This window comes from Macrobrachium nipponense, chromosome 25 (genome assembly GCF_015104395.2).
Source record: "Macrobrachium nipponense isolate FS-2020 chromosome 25, ASM1510439v2, whole genome shotgun sequence".
Lineage (NCBI taxonomy): Eukaryota > Metazoa > Arthropoda > Malacostraca > Decapoda > Palaemonidae > Macrobrachium > Macrobrachium nipponense.
Window position 1 is genome coordinate 77743486 of NC_087214.1, and position 27426 is coordinate 77770911.

The 27426-nt window shown below is 37.7% G+C and overlaps 3 protein-coding genes across 5 annotated transcripts in view; 1 reads left to right on the top strand and 2 right to left on the bottom strand.

Annotated features, from left to right (window-relative positions):
- The window catches only part of LOC135199117 (uncharacterized), a gene marked incomplete at its 5' end in the record, with an annotated part of 413213 nt that overhangs the window by 256857 nt on the left and 128930 nt on the right, over positions 1 to 27426 (top strand). The window lies entirely within an intron of this gene.
- The window catches only part of LOC135199560 (uncharacterized), a 371126-nt gene that overhangs the window by 202785 nt on the left and 140915 nt on the right, over positions 1 to 27426 (bottom strand). The window lies entirely within an intron of this gene.
- The window catches only part of LOC135199563 (uncharacterized), a 118454-nt gene that overhangs the window by 32436 nt on the left and 58592 nt on the right, over positions 1 to 27426 (bottom strand). The window contains exons 5-6 of one of the 3 annotated variants that reach the window (XR_010311096.1): positions 15626 to 16294; positions 15246 to 15470 (exon numbers count right to left, since the gene is read on the bottom strand). The exons of 1 other annotated variant lie outside the window; for it this stretch is intronic. Coding sequence is in view for 1 of the 2 variants with exons in the window: in XM_064227728.1 (XP_064083798.1) it covers positions 16259 to 16294 (36 nt within the window). In the remaining variant the exon portion in view is untranslated. Of the gene's footprint in view, positions 1 to 15245; positions 16295 to 27426 lie in introns of those variants that run through there. One more of the 3 variants, XM_064227728.1, reaches the window with a different exon arrangement.

Sequence of the window (27426 nt, forward strand, 5' to 3'; positions counted from 1 at the left end):
AGCGATCGGCGGCAGCTCGAACGTTTTAGCCTATGTTGATGTTATCGTTAAGCTTTGATAAGAATTTCTGGCTCTAAAATTTATATTCGATTCAGGAACACTTAAAAACATTCTGAACTCGTGAATGTAGCCTGACACGTCCTCATTAATTAATAACGTAGTTTTGTGGTCATTAGAAGCGGTTTTCCATAAAAAAAAATAAAGATGTTTAGATATAAAAGCGTAGTGGCAGTTAACAGCTTTGTAGACAGAAACTTTGCCAAGCCGCTTTGCATGTTTACACAGAAACTCGTTAGCAAAAGCGTCTCGTACTGACATTTCACCACTCGTCTCTATTATTTAGAGACGATATCACTCAACTTAGTTATACTGACACTCATTTGTTCCAGCACATCTCGTACCCCATTGGGTCGGGCGGTCGGTCAGTGCTTTCTGGGTCTCCCCCGGTCTTCCTGCTTCCAGACTGTTGATTTAATACAAACTATATTTTTAACCTTCTGTCCTCGTGTCTCCTTGGACAACCCAACACTTTCCGAATACTGTCATCCATCTCTTGGCTTGTGCTCATATCAGCTGACAGGATTTTTTTTTCTTTCTTTCTTTTTCATTCCACACCTTTCATCTCTTCGTATTTGACACAAAAGAGTTCGTCAACAATATATTGTTCGTGTCATTTGTTATTAACAGTTTACATCCAGGCAGGAGCATTTTTCCTTCTTGATTAATTTTTAGTCCCGCTTCATATAATTATTATTATTATTATTCTTATTATTATTATTATTATATTATTATTATTATTATTATTATTATTATTATTATTATTATTATTATTATTATTATTATTCAGTAGATGAAGCCAATTTATATGGAAGAAGCCCACAGGGGCCAATGACTTGAAATTCAATCTTCCAAAGAATATGGTGTTCATGAGGAAGAATTAAAAGGAACTAACATGAAATACAGAAAGAAGAAATCCCGATTGTAAAAAAAAATTAATAATGAATAAATAAAAATTAATTTTAAAAAATAAATTAATAAATAGATCAGATAGTATTGTTAAAATAAAAATTATTTTGTAATAATTTTTGAGAACCTTAATTTTGCCTCTGCCGTTAAACTTAAGGAATCTCAGTCCTTGGATGTTAAATGACAAAATATAATTATAATTCTTACCATCTTGTGGTTTAATCCTATATTCTATTGATCAAGCACTGTTATTTGTCATGGCTGTGTTTCCCTTACTGTTAACGAAACTGATCATGGAAATGATTAAGACTAAGAATGAATGAAAACGTCCGTTACAAGTAATAATGCAAACCTGAAGTTCCTAGATAATCTCATATTTCATATAGAACTACTACTGTAGCTGAGCGATAATAAAAAAACAACTTGAAATCCAACAGCCTTTACCATACTCATACCTAGACAGAGTCGCATAGATATATCCTGGTTCAGTTGTGATACAGGACACACCACACAAATCGGTATTATCATGAACACGCTTTTAAGTATTTGCAAAGTAGTACAATCTATGATCGGAAAACTTATAACAATTCGTAAATCACTGTTGGTTTGTTCTCAATTGCGTAAAATACTTCGCGTCAGTTGTTCATCATTCCCACCAACAAGGCCAGGAGGAAGAAATTTGAGCACATACATTAGTAACAAATCTACGTGATTTTTCCTTGTCTGTAAGAGAGTGATTTAACGATATTTTAACCGCTGATATCTGTGCTGTTTATGATTTATCAGTGCGTCGAAAGAAAACGTAGGCATACGGTGGCGTCTCAAGAAGAAAACGAACGAGGAATGTCAATTGGGTGACTATACTAATTGTACTGACTGTTCGACGTGCATTTGTATTGAATATCATACTTAACAATATATGTATAATACTGCCCTGTTCGAAGTGAATATATAAAATAGCATACTTTTAACAATATGTTTACAGCACTGTCAGTTCGAAGTGCATATATAAATAGCATTCTTACTATAAATATACTATGTAGTAGTATAGTACTGCCCGTTCGAAGTGCTTATGTGATTATCATACTAGTAAATTATATGTATAGTCCTGCCTGTTCGAAGAGCATAGATGAATTTGGAAAGCTTGCAATGAGTAACAAAGATCTCTCATACCTGCTGGAGCACTCTAATATATGTAATGTATGGAGGAAAATGTAATATATATACTTCTATATATATATATATATATATATATATATATATATATATATATATATATATATATATATATACATAAATGACTGGTAAAAATCTTCTATTGCAGCAGAATTCCATCTAATAAAAGGAGCTCATAAAAACTCCCCCAAAATATAGAGAGAAAATACTATATTTTCGGAGACTACTGTGGTCTCTCTCCAGGTAGATGAATGAGAAAAGTTACAGAAAAGGTGGTATTTATACCAAGACATCCATCCACAGTTAACCCAATTTTGATCACTCCCACTGATAATCCATCTTTAATCCTCCTAATCGTTGGTTGAATGAAAACTTTATATGTGACAAATTCCAGTTTATGCTGTGGTTATGTTCATTTTTATGGTTGAAAATAGCTGAGTTCTGTTGTCCATACCTAACTGACCATTTATGTTGTATTAATCTCTGGGGAAGTGATTTTCCTGTAAAACCGATGTAAGATTGGTCTCAGTCCAGTCATGGGATTTCGTAAACGCCTGTGTCCTTGGAGGATGTCTTTTGTTGGACGTTAATCAGGGATTTGGCTAAGGTGTTTGGGTAAGTAAATGCAAAAGGGTTAGATTTTCCAAGAGTCTGGGTCACCGTCTTAATCCTGTGTGGAATTTTATTTTCATTGTTGGGTATCTCTCTGGTCTTGTCTTGAGGGTGTCGGTAGAAAATTATGTTTGCTTTGTGAATTGCTTTTTCAGTTATATGGTCAGGTAACCTTAAGACGAAAGATGCTTGCGAATTAGTTCAAATTCTTTTTCCAGGAAATCTGGGGAACAAATTCGTAAGGCTCTTAAGAATAGGTTGCTGGCTACGCCTATCTCGATAGGAATGTCGTGATAGCTAAAGTAGTGAATGTATGAAAGTGAGAACGTTGGTTTTCTATATATGGTAAATTTGTATTCTGTCGTGTCTCTAATTATTAAAACATTAAGAAAAGAACTTTTTTTGTCTTTTTCCCATTCAACTTTAAATTTGATGCTGGGCACTAATGCACTTAATTTTGAAAGGAATTTATTGAAATTGCTGCATCTATTATCCCAAAATTTTAGAATATCATCTACATATCTCATCCGCAGGATGTTTTTGGGTTTTATTGAATTTATTACTGTAGTTTCAAAGTATTCCATGTATAGATTGGCTAAAACAGGACTAAAAGGACAACCCATACTACACCCGAATTTTTGCTTATAGAATGAGTCCTCGAATGAAAATACGTTATTAGATACACATAATTCAACTAACTTTGTTATTTTGTCAAGTGCCAATGGGAAATGATCTGAAAAACTGAAGAACGTCCTGCACTGGTACTTTTGTGAATAGGGAATCTATGTCAAGGCTTAAAAGTTTTATGTTGTGAAGGGTATATGTGCTTCTCTGAATTTGTGACAAAAATCTTCTGAATGTTTAATGTGACTGGGAGAAAAATTCTAACATTTTGGGATAATAGATGGGGCAATTTCAAGTAATTCCTTTCAGAATTAAAAGTATTAGTGCCCTGCATCAAATTTAAAGTTGAATGGGAAACAGAAAACAAAATCCCTTTTCTTGATGTTTTAATAATTAAAGACACGACAGAATACAAACTCACCATATTATAGACAACCAGCGTCCTCACTTTCATGCATTCACTACTTTAGCTATCACGACATTCCTATCAAGAGAGGCGTAGCCAGCAACCTATTCTTAAGAGCCTTACGAATTTGTTCCCCAGATTTCCTGGAAAAAAGAATTTGAACTAATTCGTAAGCAGCTTTCGTCTTTAAGGTATCCTGACCATATAACTGAAAAAGCAATTCACAAAGCAAACGTAATTTTCTACCAACCCCCTCAAGACAAGACCAGAGAGACACCCAACAATAAAATAAAAATTCCACACCTGGACAGGATTAAGAGGGTAACCTAGACTCTCGGAAAATCTAATCCTTTTGCATTTACCCAAACGGCTTAGCCAAATCCCTGATTAACGTCCAACAAAAGACATCCCCCAAGGACACAGGCGTTTACCAAATCCCATGCCTGGACTGTGACCAATCTTACATTGGTTTTACAGAGAAATCACTTCCCCTGAGATTAAATCAACATAAATAGTCAGGAACAGACAACAGAACTCAGCTATTTTCAACCATATAAATGAACATAACCACAGAATAAACTGGAATTTATCATGTATAATTTATAGCAGAAACTGTCGGTGCAAGAATTAAATGATAGAATTGACCTTGTTTAAACAGAGACAGGTAATGAACATCTCAAAGGGCACTTGGGATTCAGATGTCAATGATAAAGTTTTCAGTCAAGCAACGCTTATGTGGATTAAAGAAGGATTATCAGTGGGAATGACCTAAAGTGTCTTAACTGTGGATGGATGTCTGTAACCTTTTCTGTAACTTTTCTCTTTCATTTATCTGAAGAGAGAAACAACAGTCTCTGAAATATAGTATTTTCTCTCTATATTTTGGTGTTTTTATGGGGTCCTTTTAATTACATTATTATTATTATTATTATTATTATTATTATTATTATTATTATTATTATTATTATTATTATTGATATATATATATATATATATATATATATATATATATATAATATATATATATATATATATATATATATACTCAGTCAATCAGTATAGTGGAACGGATTATGAGAACATGTGCCCACTACTGTGGACAGGGCTTTAAAGGGATGTGGAAGGTGTGGTCACCTTCCTTAGAACTGACATGCGAATATCGCATATGGTTATGTAACAGCTAACAGATAGATATTTCTCATTTTTTCCTCACTTATTAACCGAAAAACTAACAATTTAACAATTTTCCACAATCCCACAAAGGCTTTGTCATTCGAAAAACTATCAACTAAGCCATAAAGCCTTTATTTTCTAACTGGTCACCTATCTCTTCATTGGCGTTCCCAGGCATAAAAAAAAAACTTTTATACCCCTTTTAACCGCGCTAGCCACCAAAACCTGTAATGGGGAGATTTCCCCATTATTCATTTGGTGGTAAACGTGTAACTGCGAGCGTCAAGGCAAACTAATACACACAGCCCCTCTCTCTCTCTCTCTCTCTCTCTCTCTCTCTCGGCAACTCCTCTCTCTCTCTCTCCACCTCTTTCTCTTCACTCTACAGGTAATGAAAATGAGAGAGTTGCATCATAAGAAAAAAAATTACATTTATTAACAATGAATAAATAATGAATTAATCAAGTCTTACAGACTAACTCAAAAACCCCACTATCAAAATGTCTAAACAGTAAATGTAGTCACACCAAAGTGTCTGTCCCATCTGGGACTCTCTTTCGGTCCCCCCCCCCCCCATTGCCAGAACCGACTGTTTCAAAGACACAGAACACCCCGGTAAGTACACACACAAGTTTAACAATCAGAGATTAAAGATTGAATATTACCACAAAATGTCAAATAGGTAACAAGCCAGTCTTCGGCTAAAGTAATTTAACTCACCCATGCAGCCGGACTATTTCGCACACTTAATAAAAAACCACTCCGAAGAGCACCACGGCATCTTGCCTTTCTTCGAAAGACGCCTCTATCAAAATCCCCCCATAGACTTGCGTATGATACTTTTTAATAGAAGAGGCGCACACGCACTTACGAATGCACACTTCGTTAGCGCCTCACAATTCTGGCCGCAACCAGTTTCACAAAGGCACTTTGAGAAGAGTGTTCATGAACTTAGTACATTGACTTGTCTAACTAAGCAGTTTTATGTCACGCCATCCATAGAAACCCATTGTTCAGCTTTCTCGGGTCGTTGCTTCTGCTCTGTTCTTCACATTCCATAGGTCACAGCGAACATATTAGCAATATATTATTAATAAAAAACCCTGGGCCTAATATATGTATATGTATATGTATATATGCATATATATTACATAACTATATGTGAACATTTTCCTGAATATATTACATATGCTCTTTCTGTTACTAGTGTGTCACAAATATGCACCTTCTAATATACTTTGCTATGATCCAAAATCTTGTTTTATGGCTAGTATGTATGTTTAGTATGAGTGCCATTGTGCATGTCTTCAGGAGTTTCTTCAGTTACTGGTACCACGCCCCATTATTAAAAAATATATTCGAGCCCACGTGAATTCAAGTATTTTCCTCACTATCGTATTACATTAATATTATATTATCGCAAGAGAAAACCTGCAAGATTCCCATGTCAGTTCTAAGGAAGGTGACCACACCTTCCACATTCCTATAAAGCCCTGTCCACAGTAGTGGGCACTGCCCGATGGGCAAACACTGTTCCCATAACTCGTTCCAATATACTGACCGACCGAGTAGGAGCCAGAACGATGTGACTGTCTGGTAATACTGCTCCCTAAGCGATAGAAAATATAAGCAGTGGGAAGTGCCCGACGGGCATGCCCGCTGGTGTGGACAGGCCATAAGGAGCTGTTTGTCTTTATTATTGTGGTTGGGATGATTTCAATAATATCTTCTGTTCACGTTGCAGGCTCTGCTTAGAAAATGATTTAACCAACATACAGACCTGCGGATAGATCTAGGACTAATTATTGTTGGCATTGCTGCCATTTACCCGTGACAGTAGTATTCCTTCTGTGAGTCAATAGCGCCGTTTCTCTCATTTGCAGGACACCTTTCGCAATCCGAGAGAATGTCCTGTTTGCAAACAGGAATTCAATGGGGAAGATCGTCGACCACGAAATCTCCAGTGCTCACATCAACTCTGCACCTCTTGCATTGACACAATGCTCTGCAGTGGTGCCTCGTTTTGTCCCATCTGCCGCGAATATGTCAGCGGCGTCTCGGCTAAGCATTTCAAAATTAACTATGGCGTGGAGGATTTCATGAGGTTCCAGGATTCGGCAGACAGAGGCAATGGATCCCATCCCATGTCAAAGAGGATGGCACGAATAACAAAGGAATACATAGATGCCACAGAGCAACTGGTGAATGACGTGAGGTCAGGGAAGGTCAGCTGAAAGACAGACTGAACACGATAACTCCTTTGGAGGAAGACTGGAACGCTGCCATCGAGACTGTGGAGTGCGAATTAAGGGCCAAGCTCCAGGTGCTCGTCCACCTAAACAAAATGGCCGTCCAAGAGCTGGGGAGGGAGAGTAATAGAATTCGCAGCCAAATTTTGGAATCGGAAAATAAACGGAAGGAATTACAGGTTGTGTTTGAAGAACTGGAACAAGCAAAAACTTCAGGAGACGCTGCAAATTCTCTTGGGAAGGCCGACATGTGTCATCATGAGATCGAGGAATGGATGGTCAATTATGATTTGCCTCCAGAAAATAAGGATGCACTGAAAAATGCAGAAAAGGTAATCACCGCATTCAATTTCAATATCTGTCTGTCTGAACATCAGACTAAAGTTATGTACCATTCACGGTTAAACTTTCAATACATTAACAATAACCTGATACAGCGAATGGAAAATGGTAAGTGACCGTGCCTGTGAGAAAATCGCAATAATATTGTTCTTTTATTTGCACTTCTGAAAATAAAATTGTCTTTTTCATAATTTAGGTCTGCAAATCAACGAAAGACAAAGTTAACCTGATTCTCGAAATTATAAACTCCGAAGAAATAAATGGCAACTTAGTCTTCCGGAGTTCTACATTCTGCAGAAAGTTAAACTTGCCAGAAGTGATCACGGTAAGTAAGAGGCTGACTATCACTATAATCGGTTTTTTCCATTTATCCACCCACCTGTGGTGCTCGTGCATGGTAACACTGCGTCCCAAGTTTTAAATAGTTACGCTATGTGTAGGTTTTAGGTAAATAAAAGGATATTTGGGTGTACATTTGCAACTGAAAAGTGTTTTAATAATTTACTTTATGCGAATTGCACCGTTAATGTTCGAAATAGGATATGGTTATTATTGTTGAATGTAAGCTGCCTTTTCGGAGTGGCGAATGGAACAGCCAGACGCAGTGGCAGGAAAAGTACTAAAACGCACTTTATAAGAATTAAAAGTATATGCTGATATACTTACTTGTAATGAAGTAACACGTAGCTTAGTAGCAGAGTAGGTGTGGTCCAATAAAGTTAACATCTTGCAATAGTGAACAGCGAGAGAAGCACTTTTCCCGCCACTGCGTCTGGCTGTTCCATTCACCACACCGAAAAGGCAGGTTACATTCAACAATGATAACAATATCCTATTTTGAATATTAACGGTGCAATTCACATACAGTGAATTATTTAAAAACTTTTCATTTGCAAATGTACACCCAGATATCCTTTTATTTATCTAAAACTTACACAGAGTAATTATTTAAAGCCCGGGACGCAGTGTTACTATGCGCAGGCACCACAGGCGTGTGGACAGATGAAAAAAAAAAAACAAGTATAGTTACTATCTTTAAAACCATTCTTCTGATTGTCCCCTAAAACCCGGGAAAGCACAACATTTAACTATCTGTATCGGTACTGAAATATAGTTTCCAAAATAAATTGGTGCATCCAGTTAGGTATTTGGTGGAAAATTGCCATATGGCCCAGAAACTGACATGCCTTCGGTAATTTGACTATACTCTGTTTTTTTTTCATCTGTCCATCCGCCTGTGGTGTTTTTGTATGGTAACACTGCGTCCCGGGCTTTAGATAGTTACGCTATGTGTAAGTTTTAGGTAAATGAAAGGATATCTGGGTGTACATTTGCAACTGAAAAGTGTTTTAATAATTTACTGTATGCGAATTACACCGTTAATATTCGAAATAGGATATTATTATAATCGTTGAATGTAGCTGAATGTAACTATCTAAAGCCCGGGCCGCAGTGTTGCCATACAAAAACACCACAGGCGGATGGACAGATGAAAAAAAACAGAGTATGGTCTTTAGCCTATAGGGATATAAATGAGAGTCTCATAGTCAGAGGATTTGGTCTAGAAAGTTGAACATCAATTATGTTGAAGATTTTCGAAAAACAAAAACGTTCATGAATTTAATTCATGAAATTCGTACTAGCCTTTTTGTCTGGCTTTAACTATGGTAATTGTATGACAGAAGTGTCAGCGCAAAACATTAAAATAACTGTTAGCCAGCGAAAGTTTCCAATTTGCCTATGAAATTGCCGTTTATATTCTTAGAAATATCAGTATAATATATTGTCAGTCATCCTTTATCTAAGCTGTTTCACACCATTGCACAGGAACACAAAGAATGTCCTTTTTTCGATGAGTGAAAGATATATCGTCAAAGAAATATGGCGTCAATGTGCATAACATTTATTCTCTCTCTCTCTCTCTCTCTCTCTCTCTCTCTCTCTCTCTAATATTCAACGGTCTTATATTCACCCTCCGTTGACTAAGAATCTATATTCAATGGCAGTGATTATTACACCCCATCCAAGACAGCCTTCGTTACCTAAGCCAGTCGCAATAAACGTAAAAAAAAAAAAAGATAAAAAAAAGGAACAAAACAGAAAGCAAAAGACTCATCCTCACCAGAGTTTTGAACAAAATTCTAACACTGCCTAAGCTGCCTCTCTGAGCGTTCTTAACGTGAAGTCCCTGTTAAGATGGTGTTTAGTACAGTTATATAGGATCTCTCAGTATTCGAAGGTTTTCTCAAATAAAACGAGTAAAAACTTCGCTTCTGCACAAGAAAGTTTTCTGTACAGCGTATGAAACACTCGATGTGCTGCAGTATGATATCCTCAGCTACGACCAGGCAGCACTCGGAATTGGACTTGGCGGAGCCAGACGCATGTGCCATGGTTAACCTTGAATAAAATAAAAAACCACTGAGGCTAGAGAGCTGCAATTTGGTATGTTTGATGATTGGAGGGTGGATGATCAACATACCAATTTGCAGCCCTCTAGTTTCGGTAGTTTTTAAGATCTCAGGGCGGACAGACAAAGTCATGTTAATAATTTCCTTTTACAGATAACTAAAATCATTACATTTGAAGCTGTCACTGTGTACGTGCATTCAGCTCCTGACCTTAACATACATTACGATTGTGGGATACGGGTACCCAAGGGCATAAGGAAGAGATCAACGCAGATAAGCTCATTTTTAACTTCTTTGTTGTCTAAAAAGGGGCGACATCGTGCTGCAGATGGGAGAGGATATAAGACTCTTAGCAGAACAAGAGCTGCTCTTTGCTGTTCAGCGTGGACGAGGTCAGGTTTCCTGCGCCAAGATTTCTTATCGGGGGAATCACCTCTACTTGCATTGCCTCTTGAACAAACTTCCTCCTCAGAATGCCCGCACCATCGGGGTATGTGCCTTTCACTTGTCTTGACTCGGGTTTTATAGTTGTAATGTACATGTCGTGAAAAATATAATGTTTTCTTGCTACCTGCAATTCTTATATTTAATGGTTAGTTATTTCTTTGTAATTTCTGTAGAAAGTAAAACACAAACTATTTGATTTTGAGCTTAAACATAGAACAAAGTATACAACATGAAGTTCCTTTTGGAAGAACTGAGGAACAGTTAATACCATAATATCATATTTTAGGTTCCCTTTAATTATATATATAAAAAAAATCTTTGGAAAACTCTTCTTGGTAATATTTTTCATTAAGAGAGATTTATCCTAGAGCGAATGATTCTGTAGAAATAGATATGAACCAACGCACTCATTTCCCATTGCAGTATAAAGAGCTGATGTCCCTGAAAGAAAAATCGATGCTGTCTTTTCTCGAGATCGGATCCAAGGAAAAGGTCTTGGGAAGAGTTCACATTAGGCTTCTACCAAACAATCCCAGGGCAAAGAACTTCGCTCTGTTGTGCTCAGGGATGAAGGAAGTTTCCTACATTAATTCCAAACTGCTCGAGACCTGGGGCAAGGGTCAAAACAGGGAGCACATCAGGGGAGGAGATTACGCGAGGAACACAGGAGAAGGAGGGGCACCTCTGGTCCCTGTCCCTATGGAAAACGAGAAGAAGAGCGACCCCTGGAGAGCTGGGAGCGTCTGGGGAAAGCGGGCAGAAACTTCTGCCTCGCAGTTCTACATCAGCACCAGAGACGATCCAGGCGAAGATGATCAAGGGCTCTTCGAGAGGGTGGTGGAGGACGTGCCTCCAAGTTGTGAAGGAGGCAATCCAGTCTTTCGATGACATAAGGCAACTTAAGATAACCGACTGCGGTTTCGTCTTTCATCCATCTAGTCATTCTGAGTCATGAATATGTTTCGTTGCGTTTCCGGGATATTTTTGTTTGAGCAAAACTCTTATCGTGATGGCATACTTTCAGGGAACAATGTTACTATTCTTAGAGGGAAAATGGTTAGTCCCTGACATACCATAATTTAAAGAAAACTCGAATGAGTCTTTGGTAAAAAAAAAAAATGCTTGGATGGAAATTACCTACAAAGTTCATTATAAAACATTGAAAGTTGGATGATAATGTCATCTGCCCTAAATATACCTTGGATATATCTGGGAACTGATGACGTCACTCCACAATACTTAAAGCAGCGAGTTATTTAAGCGACAAAACTAAAATTGTCTAACCCAGGGTTTCCAACCTTTTTTTGGCCATGCCCCCTAAATCACTTCTAAGATCCTGATGGCCCCTGTTATGATATACAATTCTTATATATTCACGTGGAGGAATCCTGAAAGGCCCTCAAATTGGTTAAACAGTCTCGAATTCGCCGCCCCCCCCCCCCCTTGAAAATCAAATTACCCCCACCTGGTGGGGCGTTACAACCACGTAGGGAACCACTGCTAACCCATAGGAAGATGATTTTTCGCTACCCAGTAAATTCTTCTCCAGAGAGACTTAGGGAAGAATGGCAGATGCATGGGGGAGGACCCCAGGTCGAGAGAGGCTTAGGGAAGATTGCAGATGTAAAAGGGCGACAAGGGGAGGGGGAAAGGGGGAGGACTTCAGGACATAAAGGCTCCCTATGCTTATATACATATAGCTGTTAATGAATTATGCTCTCTTTAACTCGAACGTCTATATTGTAAGATTGGTTTATTTTCGCGTTTACTTTTATGTAGGCATCTAACCTTCTTTTGTTGGTATATTAGGCTGGCTTTCTTATTAAATTGATATTGTCCAAGTGTGCAAATCACTGTCTCTGTGTGTGCATATAGGCAGGTAAAGGTTTCATGCCGCCATTGTGGTTCAGGTAGCTCTGAAAATGAGATAATTAGTTAAGCCTAATGCACACAGTTGCACACTGTTGGGTCAGAGGTAACAGAGATTGTGAAAAACCCCGATGCGCGAATATCGATATTTAGTCTGTTTTAGAATGATTTTCCCAAAAGTTTAAAACGCTGAGATAAGTTTTAATAAACACCTTTGATTATAATGCTTTTGGTATCTTGAAGTATTTCACGTTAAAGACAATCAGGTTTTGAGAATAATATTTGTATGTAATGTACAAATCGTATGAGTCAGATTTGACGTACTTTTCTAAAAGCAAGAGTCCTTTTTAACATAAGGTCAGCCTGGTTTAGAAACGACAGCACCAATGTGATCAAAGGTAGTGACTAATTTCTGTATCTAATCTAGGATTGTCAGAATATTATAAAAATCATCTGAAGTCTCCCTATCGCTTTGATATTTCAAAAACTGGCGTAGATGAGCGATTGCAGGAAAAGAATACAAGATGATAAGATCCGGAACAGTGTTGCCACTGAATGTTTTGGTCCAACTGGATGTCTGAATTCAAATCACTCATCCTTTGGAATTTGCATCCTATTATTTGTCTTTAATCCAATAACTTTCGGCTTTTTTGACATATATTTATATCACATAATTTTGTACCATATCAATCAAATTATAGAATACCTGTTTTTTATATGTATATAAAACGTATCACAACTGAGCGCTGAATGTAAATGTTTTGGGTGAAGGAGTACCTACAAGGTCAAAGTTTATTACTGTCTTTATTTCCATCGCAAATATAATATGGATATAATCGTTGCAATTGACAACCAGTATAAAAAACTATTTTCCTCGCTACTGTTCGGAGTCTTTGACAAGACTGCCATTTTGTACTAAGCGTTTTCTTCATATTTGGTCGAGCAGTTTCTGTACATCCGTCAAAAAACTATGCTTGAATCTTAGCTCGAGCAACTGTGACAGATAAACAAACTCAGGGTTTTTTTTTTTTTATTTTTCATATTCCATCCTTTTGATTTCATGGCTAGCCGTATAGTACAATATCATTAAATAAAGAAAACTGATTGATGCATTTTACCACCATTTATTCAGATAAAGGAAGAAAAATATAAAGGATTTCAAATTAGTTTAATGAGGAAAAAATTTTTTAATGGTTTGGCACAGTTTATTGCAATTATTCTTATTATAATTCCTTTTAATATAGTTTTATATTGGTAAGATCCGAGTGGATCTTTTTTTTTATTATTTATCTTCCCCGAGTAGCAGTAGGGGAGACATGACACAGCCACCCTGCAAATCATTTTCCCCACCCTGGGTGAGGGCCAGGTAGGCAGTGAAACGGGTGGGTAGGGGAGATATCCACCCTCCTCCTGCAAACCTGTCTGTCCTCCTTGGGTAGGGCTGGGTAGGTAGGGGATCGGGTGGGTAGGGTAGACATAAGAGCCGGGTTCCAGCTCGCGTAGTGGCTCGTGCCTTTTATAATGTTGCCAGATTATGGTGCAAATTGCATCAAAATATACTTCCAGAATTATAAAGGGAAAGGGAATTATAAGGGAATTCCCTCAGGAAGGAACCGAATGAGAATATTATTTCATAATGTTCTCATTTTAAAAGTACATAAACATTTGGTTATTGACAAAGCATTTTCAATGGCAGCTACATGTTACTATCGATGTCTTTTTTTAGTGATTGATAAATATCATATTCTTTTGATACAATGCCTGTAAATTTCTTTTCTAAATTATGTAGTGAATCAGATACGCTAAGTAATCTGAGGACATTTCGTGTCTGCTTGATGGCATCATTATTTTGTTTTTTCTGGATAGCAGTTTGAACATGTTTTTTGGCGTCATTAAAAGGGCTAGAAAAGAATTATGCTGGTTTCTTATCACCTCTTTCCCCCTCATTATTTAAAGAAAGTGCCGTGAATGCTTTAAAAAATTAGAGTTCCCTTCCGTCGAGTTTCATAGACTTACAGAAAGAAACTCTTGAATTCCTGTATCTTCTTCGAAAGCTCTCCCATTATGCAAACAGAACACACACACACACACACACACGCCTATAGACAACTGTATCAGTATTCCTGCAAGTATGTATTGTATGATATTCTCGACCTAAATCTCTAAATGCGTACAAAATCCTACTTCTTTTCATTCATCTGCAACGAGTCATATCCTGGGGACATGCTCCATGTTCACCTCGTCTCCAGACTGCCGAAAATCAACTGCTTTACTAACACACGCTTGCTTAGCATACTTCTGAAGGAACAATTGACATATCGAAGATTCCTTCACTGTTGTCAGAAGGACTTAAAAAATTTGATATCCGATGTCTCTGATCGTTCCCAAAAGCTTATCTGTTTACTCTGTCAGGGATAGGAAGTATTTTGTGGATCCTATTATTCAGGGCTTTCTGAGGGAACGTATTCAGTTTTCTTAGCGAAGTTTGTTCAGACGCTGTCTGTATTCAGAACGAAGAAAACAGTCTTCCTTCCGCGTCCTGCCAAAGACATAACCGCTTTCACTCGTATTAGAGAAAGTCGTCAAGGAATGTGAAGAAAAGATGTCAGTTCGACTTCTTAGATCCACATTCCCTATTAGATGATATGTAAAACCAGGCTTTGTCAAATATTTTCCCATTAATACTATATAATACATACATACACACACACACACACACACACACATATATATATATGTGTGTGTGTGTGTGTGTGTGTGTGTGTGTGTGTGTCTATATGTATGTGTCTGAGAGAGAGACAGAGACAGAGACAGAGAGCGAATTAGAAGAACAGATAATTGCGGCCCTTCAATATTACAATATTATTTAATGTATTTCTTTCAAATCCGTCACAAACAGCAAAGGGAGAAATTTCCCTAAAAATTAAATCTCACGGGCATTTTCAAGGACGAAATAATAATCATATGCGGTAATCTCAAAAGCATTTATTTGACGAATAACTGCTGTATCGAACAATTTTTCGGAAACGTTGACAAGAATCGCCAATAATGCAAGATGTTTATTGTTCGAAAATGCCTAGATGCTGTTGCGTGTGAAGGTAAAACACTAGAACGTTTGGCAAAGGTCCAGCAGAAGAAAATTTAGCTAAAGGTAAACGAGAGTTTAGCTGAAGGCAAGGTTCAAACAAAAGGAACCTTTAGCTGCATGCAAGGGTAAAAGGAACCTTTAGCTGAAGGCAAGGTTCAGACAGAAGGAACCTTTAGCTGCTTGGAAGGGTAAAATGAACCTTTAGCTGAAGGCAAGGTTCAGACAGAAGGAACCTTTAGCTGCTTGGAAGGGTAAAATGAACCTTTAGCTGAAGGCAAGGTTCAGACAAGAGGAACCTTTAGCTGACGGCAAGGCTGAAATAAATGGAACCATTTGCCGGATGCAAGGCTGAGTTAAAAGGAATCTTTAGCAGAAGGCAAGGCTGAAACAAAAGGAACCTTTAACTGAAGGCAAGGCTGAGACGAAAGGAATCTTTAGTTACATGCAAGGGTAAAAGGAACCTTTAGCTGAAGGTAAAAAGTGTCAAAAACAAAACAAATCCCTAGCTGGAAGAGAGTGTGACTAAAGAAAGTAGCGGGAAGTCAATAGAAAGATTCAATGGAAGATGAAGGTGGGACGATCGAAAGTTTCAGCCGAGGGTAAGACAACACAAACCTTTGTGAATGTTAATGGTAAGATGAACAGGAGCCATTGGCTGAACTAAGGGTAAGGCAGACGAATGTTGAATTTAAAACTGAGACAAAAGATTAATTTAGCTGAAGGTAAGGAAGGGTAAGGCAAAAAATATTTCAGTTGACTGTGAGGAAAGACAAAAGACAGCTTTAGTAGGTCATTCTACATCACGAAAGTCATGTTGCAATCTCGAAGACTGTGAATCGACTTGAAACATCTCATGTCAAGTATAAGACATGGACGGGATGATCCTTCAGACCTCCTACCTGGAGCTGTCGCAGGTGTTGACGCCGGGACGCTGCAAGAAATGAATATCCACAATAACTCTCACATTTTTCAAAGAATGAACCTGAAAATGGATGAAATTTCAAGAGAGCAGATGAATGAAACTGCAGTCAGATGAGGAACTGTAACACAGAAACAAAGCTTAACACATTTCTTTCTTCCTTCAGATTTGAGTGGGAATCTCACCCAACTACGATTTCTTTCCTTCGGAGAATGCAATTCATTGTACTCGTAACGAACCGGTTAAGGACTTTCATTGGTGACACAGAAAGGCAAATTTTGTGATTTGCATATCACTCCTCTGTCATGAATTTGATTGATTGGGTTGTAGCAGAATTGATATATTCCTCTTATGGCCACCTGGAAAAGAGGATGAATTATTCACCAATGAATCGCTGTTTTTATTCACCGCAGCTGACCGATGAATCATTTAAAGTTAAATAATCCTATTCGAGAGTGGAGAAAAGAAGGAATGACAGCGACCAAAGAAACTCAGGCCAGAGAGAGAGAGAGGCGAAGCAGAGGTATTGTCATTCAAAGTGGGAGATAGGACAGCATCAAGAATTTCGAACCCTGAATTTTCAGATATCAGAATACACGCATCAAAATACAAGTTTCCCATCGAAAAGAGCCAATTTTCCATTATTGGCATTACCAACCAATCTACATACTTGACTACTCTTGAGTCGTTATATATAAAGCACCTGTCTCCCGCTTTGAATGCAAATGCCTCTGGCGCTCCTCTCTCTCTCTCTCTCTCTATCTCTCTCTCTCTCTCTCTCTTTCTCTCTGGCCTGAGTTAATTTGGGTGTGTGTGGCCCGTTTCGCTGTCATTCCTTCTTTTCTCTGCTCTCGAATAGGTTATTATCAATTTTTGTTTTTTTTTATTTTTATTTTTTTATCTTTTCCTCCTTTTTTACTTTAAATTTTGTACATAGTTTTAATTTTTTTTTACTTTTTTTTATTTTTTTATGTGTGATTTAATGAATATGATGTATTTTGCTAATATTATTATTAATTGGGAGACTGAGGATGTGCTGAAGTCAGCATGAAACGTCTCGTATTGTAATAACTATGACCCTTTTCCTGCTGGTTTATATTGGGGCTTCCTTTCTTCTATATATATATATATATATATATATATATATATATATATATATATTTATATTATATATATATAATATATATATATGTATGTATATATAAAACCCAACCCTGTGGTAGAGGTGTAAGAATACTAACCACTGTAGGTCCTGCATGTCATAAAAGGTGACTAAAAGGACAGCTGCTGGCTTGCAGGTGGACTTTTTAGTCAAAGGCAGAGGCCACCGCCAGTTGCTGTGGTTGATGACAGCAAGGGCATGCAGTCGTAAAAAACCCCTTTGCCAAATAAGAAATCATGCCTGATGTTGTAAGGAAAGGCGCATCAGGCAACCGACCCCTTAGTGTAGGATAATGGTGGGAAAGAAGAAGATATATATCTATATATATATATAAATATATATATATTATACATATATATATATATATATATATATATATATATATATATATATATATATATATATATATATATATATATATATATTTATATATTGTATTTATCTAGATATTTGTTTTACTGTATGCACAAACTCTCAGGAATGAGAAGGAAAATTTCCTATAAGGGACCAGAGGGTGTTGAAACTGAAATTTCTTCTCCATATACCTAGAACATGTAAGGTTCCAAGATCACAGGGGAACTGCTTATTGCAAATCCTGAAGGAAGTCAGAAAACTGGAGGAGTACTCTATGAAATCGAACGGTGGGAACAACTAACTAGAGAGTCTTCGCTTTACCAGTTTCAATGCAACTAATCGTTCGGCCACTTCCTCGAAGTTGCAGAGTCTGGGTTGTTTCGTTTTTCGATGCCTTGCCAGTAACTCCTCCCTTAGGAGTTCTCCTCACTCCGTCCCTCCGGAAAGCGGACGTTTCGACCTCACAGCATTCTTGCTCGCTTCATTCCCGGCTCAGGGTTCATGGAGCTGAATTTTTTCTTCCTTCCTCCACCTTTAAAGGGGTTGTTAACGATTTCGTTGGAGGGAAGTGAATTCTATATTCAGTCATCACTGCCAATGCCTTACATAAATCTATCTAGAGCAGGGGTTCATAAGAGGGGGTCTCCAACGGGCTTTATGGGAACCACATACAGGGGCTATTCCAAGAGGTATGGGAACCCACATGCAGGGGGATAATCGGTAAAGGGGTATGGGAACCACATGCTGGAGGCGTAAATACAAGGGCTATGGGAACCGCACCTTGCAGGGGGTACTGAAGGGGTATGGGAAACCACCTGCAGGGGTATCGGAAGGGGTAAATGGGAACCACATTCTGGGGGTGATCCAAGGGGCGGGTATCGGGAACCACATGCTACGAGGGTATCCAAGGGGGCGGTATGGGACTTGATCGTCCGCAGATAATTTTGTAAATAATACTTTGAAGTTTTATTGTTGGTCGATGTATACATGGGTACATTTTGTAAATAAGTAAGCTATTAAAAGCTATAAATTGCTTTTGTGATGTTTCTTGTCTGTTCAATATTCCTAGCTAATTTCTACCGTAAAAGTTATGTTATTTAAACTAACGTATATTAAGTTGTATTTTGTCAACAAATACGGACTGAAGTGAACCTTAGGCAAAGGGGTATGGAAACCACATTGGGTTAAATTCCATTTGGGGGGTCCCTTGGAGTCAGTCGAAAGGGTTTACGAAAACCCCCTGCAGTAGAGGACGTTCAATTGGTTGGTTCTAAATGTCTTACTTCGTAAAAAACAAAATGTTTCCATAAAAGATTTTGTTAGATTTAACCGATCATTTCTTTTTCAGTATCACCACGATTGAAAGTTGCAAGACATCTGCAAAAGGCAGCGTAGGGCCGTAGAAAAAGATGTCTATTGGAACATTTTCCAGTTTGCTTCAAAAAGGCAAGTCAAGTTAATGGGCGGGCTGGCCCAAGAATAAGGACGAAATGAAAACCAAACAAACTCAATTTTGCAATACAAAAAGAAAAGATTATGCCATATATAAGTATGAACACTATCTGCATGGCTGCACGGACATGGATCAAGAGTGACAGTGAGACTGCCAGCGTACATAAGAGGTTTTTGTCCGACTTAAAAATCAAGCTTCAAGAAGAATACTTCAAGAGTCAAGATGGGCAGGTTACAGAGTTAGAAAATGACTTCCAAAGGAGGTTACGGATTGTCCAATGGCGGAGATGACTGTAGTGATTGAAACAGGGACGATGGCATGGGAAATGTACCTTCGTTCCTATCCTTGGGTAAGATAGTAAGATGAGGAAAGGAAGTGGAGATTTGTGAAAGACAAAGCAACACGAGATTGGTGCGTCAGGCGGTTGTTGGGGGCCTTACGAAGACGATCAATGCATTTACTATTTACCTTCAATGCCATTCAAGAGGGCTTCTTCGTCAGCCATGGACAAGTGTGTAGCTCTTGGGTGGACGAGAGAATGGAGACTTCGCAGAATGTGCGGTATAAGTTGCCAGCAGATCGTCGCTTCTGTGAAAGAAAGCATTTTTAACAGATAGGTTATGGCTACAGGAGGTCAGTCTTGGCCTCCAGTACCAGGTTAGCAGAGTTGAAATAACATAAGTTAACCAAGAAGGAATAGCGGCCAACCGGGATAGTAGTATGTAGATACAGAATACAGAGAGACGAGAGGGAAGAGAGATAGTAGGAGAGAAGGAGAGAAGAGAGAGAGAGATGGAGAGAGAGAGAGAGAGGAACAATAATTTCTTTAATCAAGAAGGCAATAACGCTAAAAGGGTTAGTAATGCTGAGGAGGAGAGAGAAGAGTGGAGAGAGAGAGAGAGAGATAGAGAAGAGAGTTGAGGATTTTGGCAATGCACATTTGTTATTTTTTCGTGCAATGATTTGGTGGTCGACAAAAAAATATAGACGAAAACCGCAGTAAAAAATAAAACAGTTTAAAAATTCGTATAAGGTTAACATTGCAATTATTATTATTATTTTATTATTATTATTAATTATTATTATTATTATTATTATTATTATTATTATTATTATTATTTTAATTATTGTGTTCACAGCGTGCCCCCTTCAAGTAAATGGTAAACTGCGTTCAGTTCCGCACAGATCAAAAGCCGGCTATATTTATTATTTTATCTAGTTTTGAGGCGAAAAAGCGGCAAAACGAAAAAAAAAAAAAAAAAATCCAATCTGGACACATCCTGAAGGAGAGAACGACGACCGGATTGTTTAGGACTCCGTCTCTGTACAAACCTCTTGTAAAGACGTGGGAAAGAGTACCTGACTGGGTTCGATTGTAGTTGTTTGGTTGTCTTTCAGGCAGGAACACGGCCTAAAGTGTAAGTAATTTGTTGCTACAGTTCTGAATCAATCGGAGAGACATTCGATGTCTCGTAGCTCGGAGGAAAGGTTGGGGGAAGATGGCAGCAGCGCTAACGAGGGAGGCACAAGATAACAGACTTCTGAAACAGTTAAGGGAGTACAATATTTTTTTTTCATAAGTAATTGTTGCCCCATTAAGGGTTTAAAAATTAAAAATGAATTGTCATTATCCAGATTGCGTATATATTATTAATATATATACTATATATGTATATATATATATATTGATAATATATATATATATTATTATGTATATATATAATATAATATATTATCAATATAGTAATATCATTATATATATGTCTTATACATAGTACTGGTAATACTTTCTTAGGCACGAAAGATAATTAGTTAATTCAGTTGGTATTTGCCACAATAGGGAAATATGAAAAAAGGTATAATCTCAGAAAAATGGCCCAAACAGTTTCGTCCTCCAATGGACCTCTTCTTGGAGCGCTTTTAATTAATAAAACGACTCCAAGAAGGAGGTCCATTGGAGGTACGAAAACTGTTGGGCATTTTCTGAGATATAGCCTTTTTTCATTTTCCCTAATGTGGAATACAACTGAATATATTATTACATATGTGGGTGTGTTATAGTAATTAGTATTAGTATATAATAATATTATATAATTATATTATTATAATAATATATATAATTTAATAATTTAAAGGATTAAAATTATTATACATACCAGTTCCCTCCTTTAAATTGGCAAACGATAAATTATCAAGGAGCCAAGCGAATATCCCGCAGGTGCAACGCATTGCAACTCGTCTCTCGTATGTCTTTATTGCATTTCATTTTATTTTTGTTTTCTTCATCAGTTCCTATTCAGGGTCGCTGTTTTTCCAATGATCCTCCCTCCATCTATTTCTATCTTAAGCGACTCCTTTTTCGTAATTGCTTTCCGCCAGATACATTTACGGAACGGAGATGCCCTCTTTTTGATTCCAACCCTCCCTTAGTTTTTATTCCGGGCTCTGGGACCGGCACTAAAGTTGGACTGGATTGCCACCTTCCGCTCCCGCTAGTGGCTTAATAGGTCGGTGCTCTAGACTTGTACTTCTCATTTTAAAAAACCTCCGTCCTCTTAACATGAAACCTAACAATCAGGTCGCAAACGTTCGTAGAACCAACATGGCTTTGATTGAATAGCAATCTTAATCTTGGTCGTCTCATCTCCACATTTGTCTCACGCTTTCCACTCGCTTTAAAATTTATGCCTCACGGGCGCCGCCAGAACTCATTTTCAAAAAACCTCGACAATTTTGACGACCATCGGCGTTTGACTTGTGGTCCCAAAGAACGTTTCATGCAATCAACTGTTCCCAACTTCTCTGCCCTGGCCGTCCATTGATCGACGCTGACAAGTTCCCATTTTCCCGAATAACCTTCCTATTTCTCACTGCAGAATTGCTTTTTGGACTACCTGAGCTAGACTAAAAAGGATTCCCTTCGGCATCACCATCTAACCATAGAATTCATTCGGTATATGTCAGCAATTCCACAAAATTTTTAAAATAAACTGCCCATTTCCTGCCTGTTAAATCTGCTAAAAAATTTTGTACCCATAAGAATCTGGGTACTGTTTCCTTTAATCGATTAGCAGCTTAAATGTTGGCGGCTGAAAGTGACCCATTTTCTCATCAAAAGAAACTTGAGTCCTCATGTTGCCTTGTCTTTGTTGCTGACTTTTCTGGCGTCCAAGCCATCCCAAAATAAATAAACTAACCTTACAACATCCACTGGGAAATAAGTCCACCCGCTTGTTTAAGACATTTTTTAATTCCAGCCACCCTTTTTTATTTGTTCTATATAAGAAAAAGTTACAAACATTTGCTTGTAGTATAGAAAATTAATTCTAATCGCTACAGCAACTTACCTATCATGTACATCATTGTACAGAAAACCTTCATTCGCGAACGCTTCTCTTGTAGGCTCCTTGAAACATTCAGTTTCTTCAAATATCAAAGAAAAAAGTCACAATTTCCGATTATTGTCAAAATCTGATGTAATTCTACGGAAACATTATGTGATAAAATCCACAATCTAAAGGGACATTCTTTTCTTCCATTCAATCATCAGGTATATTCAAGCCAAATCACAAAATGGTGAAACTCGAAGCCCCCCAACCCCAGCCCACCCCCGCCGCCACCTTTCCCGTTTATTTTAATTGGGGGTTTAATGCCGTAGCTTGCAGCCCCTTTCATTCATTTGACGATGCACCTCCATTCATACACGACCCAGCCTACTCCGCATTTTCCTTCCTTTCCAGCGCTTGAATGACCTCATTAGCTCCCAGTGCTTTGGCCTTTGGCCGCTGAACTCTATAATCAATCAATCAAAATAAATTAAACAAAAAACTGTGAACCCAAAGCAGTATGCTCCTTTTAATATAAGAAAAAAACTTGGTTATGAAAACTTCGAGAGCTTATAACTCAAGGCTAGGTCCAAAACACACAGGGCGTTTTAGCAGAGGCGGCCATTAGCTTCCGTTTAACGCTAGTTATCGTTCACATGAAAAAACGTTTTTGTGACCGCGGTTCGGCCCAACGCGCGTAAGAGGAATGCCTTTAATATATATATATAATATATATATTAATATATATATATAATTATATATATTATATATTATATATATATAGTATATATATATATGATATATACATTAATACATCATACACATATATTATATATTTATATATAAATTATATATATGTGTGTGTTATATGTATGTATTTGTACACCCGAATCTGTGAAATTGGCCCCATTTCATGAAGTGAAGCAAAACCACTTGCCCAGTTCATTGAAATGGGGCAGGTTTCATGGCTAATGAATCTTAAAATTAGTTCCAAGCTAGTTTGTTTAAACCAGAAAAAAAGTTGTTTTAAAGTTCCCTTTATTAAGTGTTGTAATTACAAACACTTTTAAACATAATGCATGATGGCATTTTCAAAGTATTCTTTGTATAACCCCTTTCAAGCTTTCGTTCATGGAAGAACAAATAGCTAAGTTTGTGCTGCCTTGTGGTCTTACTGAATATGAAGAAGACTCTAATTGCCCATTTTGAAGAGAGGAAAGACTGGGACAGGACGCTTTAAAAGAGAACACTACCACATCTTGCAAACTTTTCAAGATTGCCTCCTTTGGTTGAAAATAGAAACAGTTAAAAAGAAGAATTTTGGAAAAATATATGGCAACTAAAGAGTCAGTCACATGAATTATCCGAAACAAACCGCCCACATTAACACCGGCCATGGGTGGCGAAAAGGAAGACTTACCAGGCAGGCGTGTGTGAAACAAATACGGGAAATTATTCCAAGATCAATTGCTGTCACTATATATCGTGCATTTGTGAAGCGCTTTGCGTTGAAAAAGCGTCGCAGAAAAGAAAACGGCAAGCAGGAGTTGTAGTCAGACCACTTGTCCGCGTAAGAGGATCTCAGTGAAAGAGGACAAGTAAGATTCTGGTCGACATGCAGACTATGAAGGATGGAAGTTATCGCTTTAATTCTGCGCACTATATGGAGTATCTAACGAAAGTTTCATGGTGATTCGTCCCCCTGGAAATCAAAAGACAGCAGCTGAGGTTGCCAAAATGGAACTTCCTTTTCATCTTCTTTGGATGTAGGTGCACCGCACAACATCCTTCATGTTCTGACAATTGGACGTGAATTTGCACCTGAAGTGATCCAAGAACTTGCCTCACTTTGGCCCTGAACTTCATCTTAGTAAATAGGCGTCCTTCGGCATCCCCAGGAGTCAGGGATCTATTGAAAGAGGTAATGGGGATATGAAACTCAAGCTCATGACATGGAATAAGAGACAATAGTTGTGCCAAAATGGAGTTATGGTGTCCGTTTTGTTCCAGTGGGCCATGAACAGTTCATTTATCACGAGGCAATCAAGATTGAACTCCCTATTCAAGCCGCTCACTGGCAACAAGCCAAGATTGTGGTCTTAAGTCAAATTTTACCAGATGCATTCATCAGGCAAAAATATCGTCTGGGTATTGGAAGAAGAAGAAGAACTTGAAAAGGCTTATAAAGAAGTTCCACTTACCGGAGATTCAGCTCGGGATGACCTAATTATCAGTAGACCCTGAATGATGAACGTGGAACCACATCCAGTTGCAAGGACTTCTCAGGCAGCCAACCTGCTATGGAACGAAGAAAATTATCTCAACCGAAAAGTACTGCATCCAGCAAAACAGGCAAGAAAGGAAGCCGAGTACGGGTCCTTCAAAAAGCAAAGCTCAAACGAATGTTGGGGGGGCTTAGCAGCGCAGCACAAGATCAATGCGGAGCAAGTTGATGTTGGAGACAATGAGTCTGTTAACCCGGTGGTCTCAAATTTATGACCGTAGTAAAGGAGACCCCCTAAACATAGGTAGGGTGTTGTTAATTAGCAGTTGAAGACAGTGGTTATGTGATTGGCACAAAAAGTTGGAATTATTCAAATGGTAAAACTTGCCAGAAATGCAATTTCGAATTTTGTTGTTCTAGTTACAAAGGACTTTTGCCTGAGAAATATCCCCAAACAACAACAGTTAAGTATTCGCGAGCTAGTTCGAGCAGGAAGTGGTGTGGTGGTGGCCAAAGGATACCAAGAGATGGTCCTTTGGCAGGAGCCAATTGCTTGTCAATGGTCTGTGGGTTTCTTGGTTTGAAAAGCTAGCCTTCGATGCAACAGTGCTAGCCGCACAGCCATAAATCATGATTGAACAAATATTGACAAATAATTAACTGGTTAAATTTGTTTGATATTGCGTATGACCATTGCTTACAATAGACGTTGAAATTTGTCTATTTTTAATTTTTAATGATTTAAAACAGCTGGTTTAAAAATTTTTTTTATTTTTATTTTGTTAAGTTTTTTTTTAAACTTACAATAATTTGTAATTAAGTTTTCCTTTTTGACCCTAATACTAAGAAAAAAATAATATATAACCAGTTTGTGGTATGTCCCATCGTTTTATTTATTGCTGTTGCAGTTTTAGTTGTGTTTAAAGTAAGCTTGTTTCATTAAGTAAAAGTCCTGTCGTGTTGGTTAAGTTTTTCCCCTTTCCTGCCACAAACAAATACTTTAATGGTCGTTTATAACGGTCTCGTTTATTTTGAATTTCTCTTTCGGAATAGCTATTGTATGACATTGAAGTGCAGCGAAGATTTGATCTTGGAGCAGCCAGCGCGAGATTCATATATATGAAAAGGTTCTTTTGCTACCAAAAGATATATTTTCATGCATTCAATGGCTGCCCATTTTCATGAACTGGGCAAGTGGTTTGCTCCACTTCATGAAATGGGCAATTTCACAGATTGGGTGTTAAACATATATATTATATAATATATATATATATATAATATATATATATATAAATGTTAATATATAATAATATATATATATATATATATACTATATATATTATTTTATTTTCTTTATTTGTCGACATCCAGTGGTCCAGAATGGCGACGCTGGAAAGAAAGATATCCTTTGCTTTTTGGCTGTTGAAATCCACAGAATGAATCTGCTGGGCGAAAAACCAGCGCCAAAAGACGGGTAATGGGTTACACCCCAGTTTTTGCATGGATGAGAATATCTTTCATTTATTCTGTAACTTGTTACCCGCATCTTTAGAGGTCAAGAAGAAATATTTTTAGATTTAGTTTATGAACTGTCTAAGAAGTCTTTTCGATCGATCTCTTAGAACCTAATCTAAGATTAGACATTATCGAAGGAATCGAACAACCTCAATGAGGGACTTCATCTGCCCAGAACAAAAACTTGTCATAACACTTCAGGTTGAGGTCCTTTATTATAACCAGTTTTATTGAAGGAAATGTGTTCTCATATATATAAATCAAAATGAGCTCTCTCCAGAGTTAACACTAGTGGTGGGCGTAATCCATTATTAGTAATCGATATGTTCCTCTTTGAAAGGGTGAATTTCGTGCTCGGCTAACAATCCGGTGTCTTGAAGTTCGATTCTCCGTTTGGCCAACACGGAACCAGAGGAATTTGATTTCTGGTGATAGAAATTCATTACTCGATATAATGTGGTTCGGATCCCACAATGAGATGTAGGTCCCGTTGATGATAGGTAACCAATTGGTTCCTAGCCACGTAAAAATATCTAATCCTTCGGGCCAGCCCTAGGAGAGCTGTTAATCAGCTCAGTGGACTGGTATAACTAAGATATAATTTAACTAATTAGTAATCGATTACATCGATGACTTTTAAAAATCTCAGTAGTCGATTATATTTCCAAGTAGTCGATTACAGTTTTTTTTTTTTTTTTTTTTTTTTACGAGACAAATTTCTTTCTTTGTTAATATCCGTTACAGGAGCCTTACACTGCGTGGCAGCGTGGGAGAAGGTTGAGAAAGGAGGTTGGATACCACATTGGAACTGAAAGAAGGAGAGCAAGAACCGAGGATCCACTGGAATTCTGGAAACGTCACAGTGAACAATATCCCCGGCCCGCCTGATTATTATAGCAAAGAGTATTTATGTGCCCAGGAACATCAGTGCCATTTGAAAGACTCCATTCAAAGACTGGAGAACTAATTTCAGTGAAAAAGAAAATAGAATAAAACCAAAACACGTAATATGTTCCTATTCATGAACAATAATGAATAGAATAGATCAACGGATGTTTGATTGGCACATAAATTTGATTTCTGTAAGACATTTATATTTCTTTTAAAAGG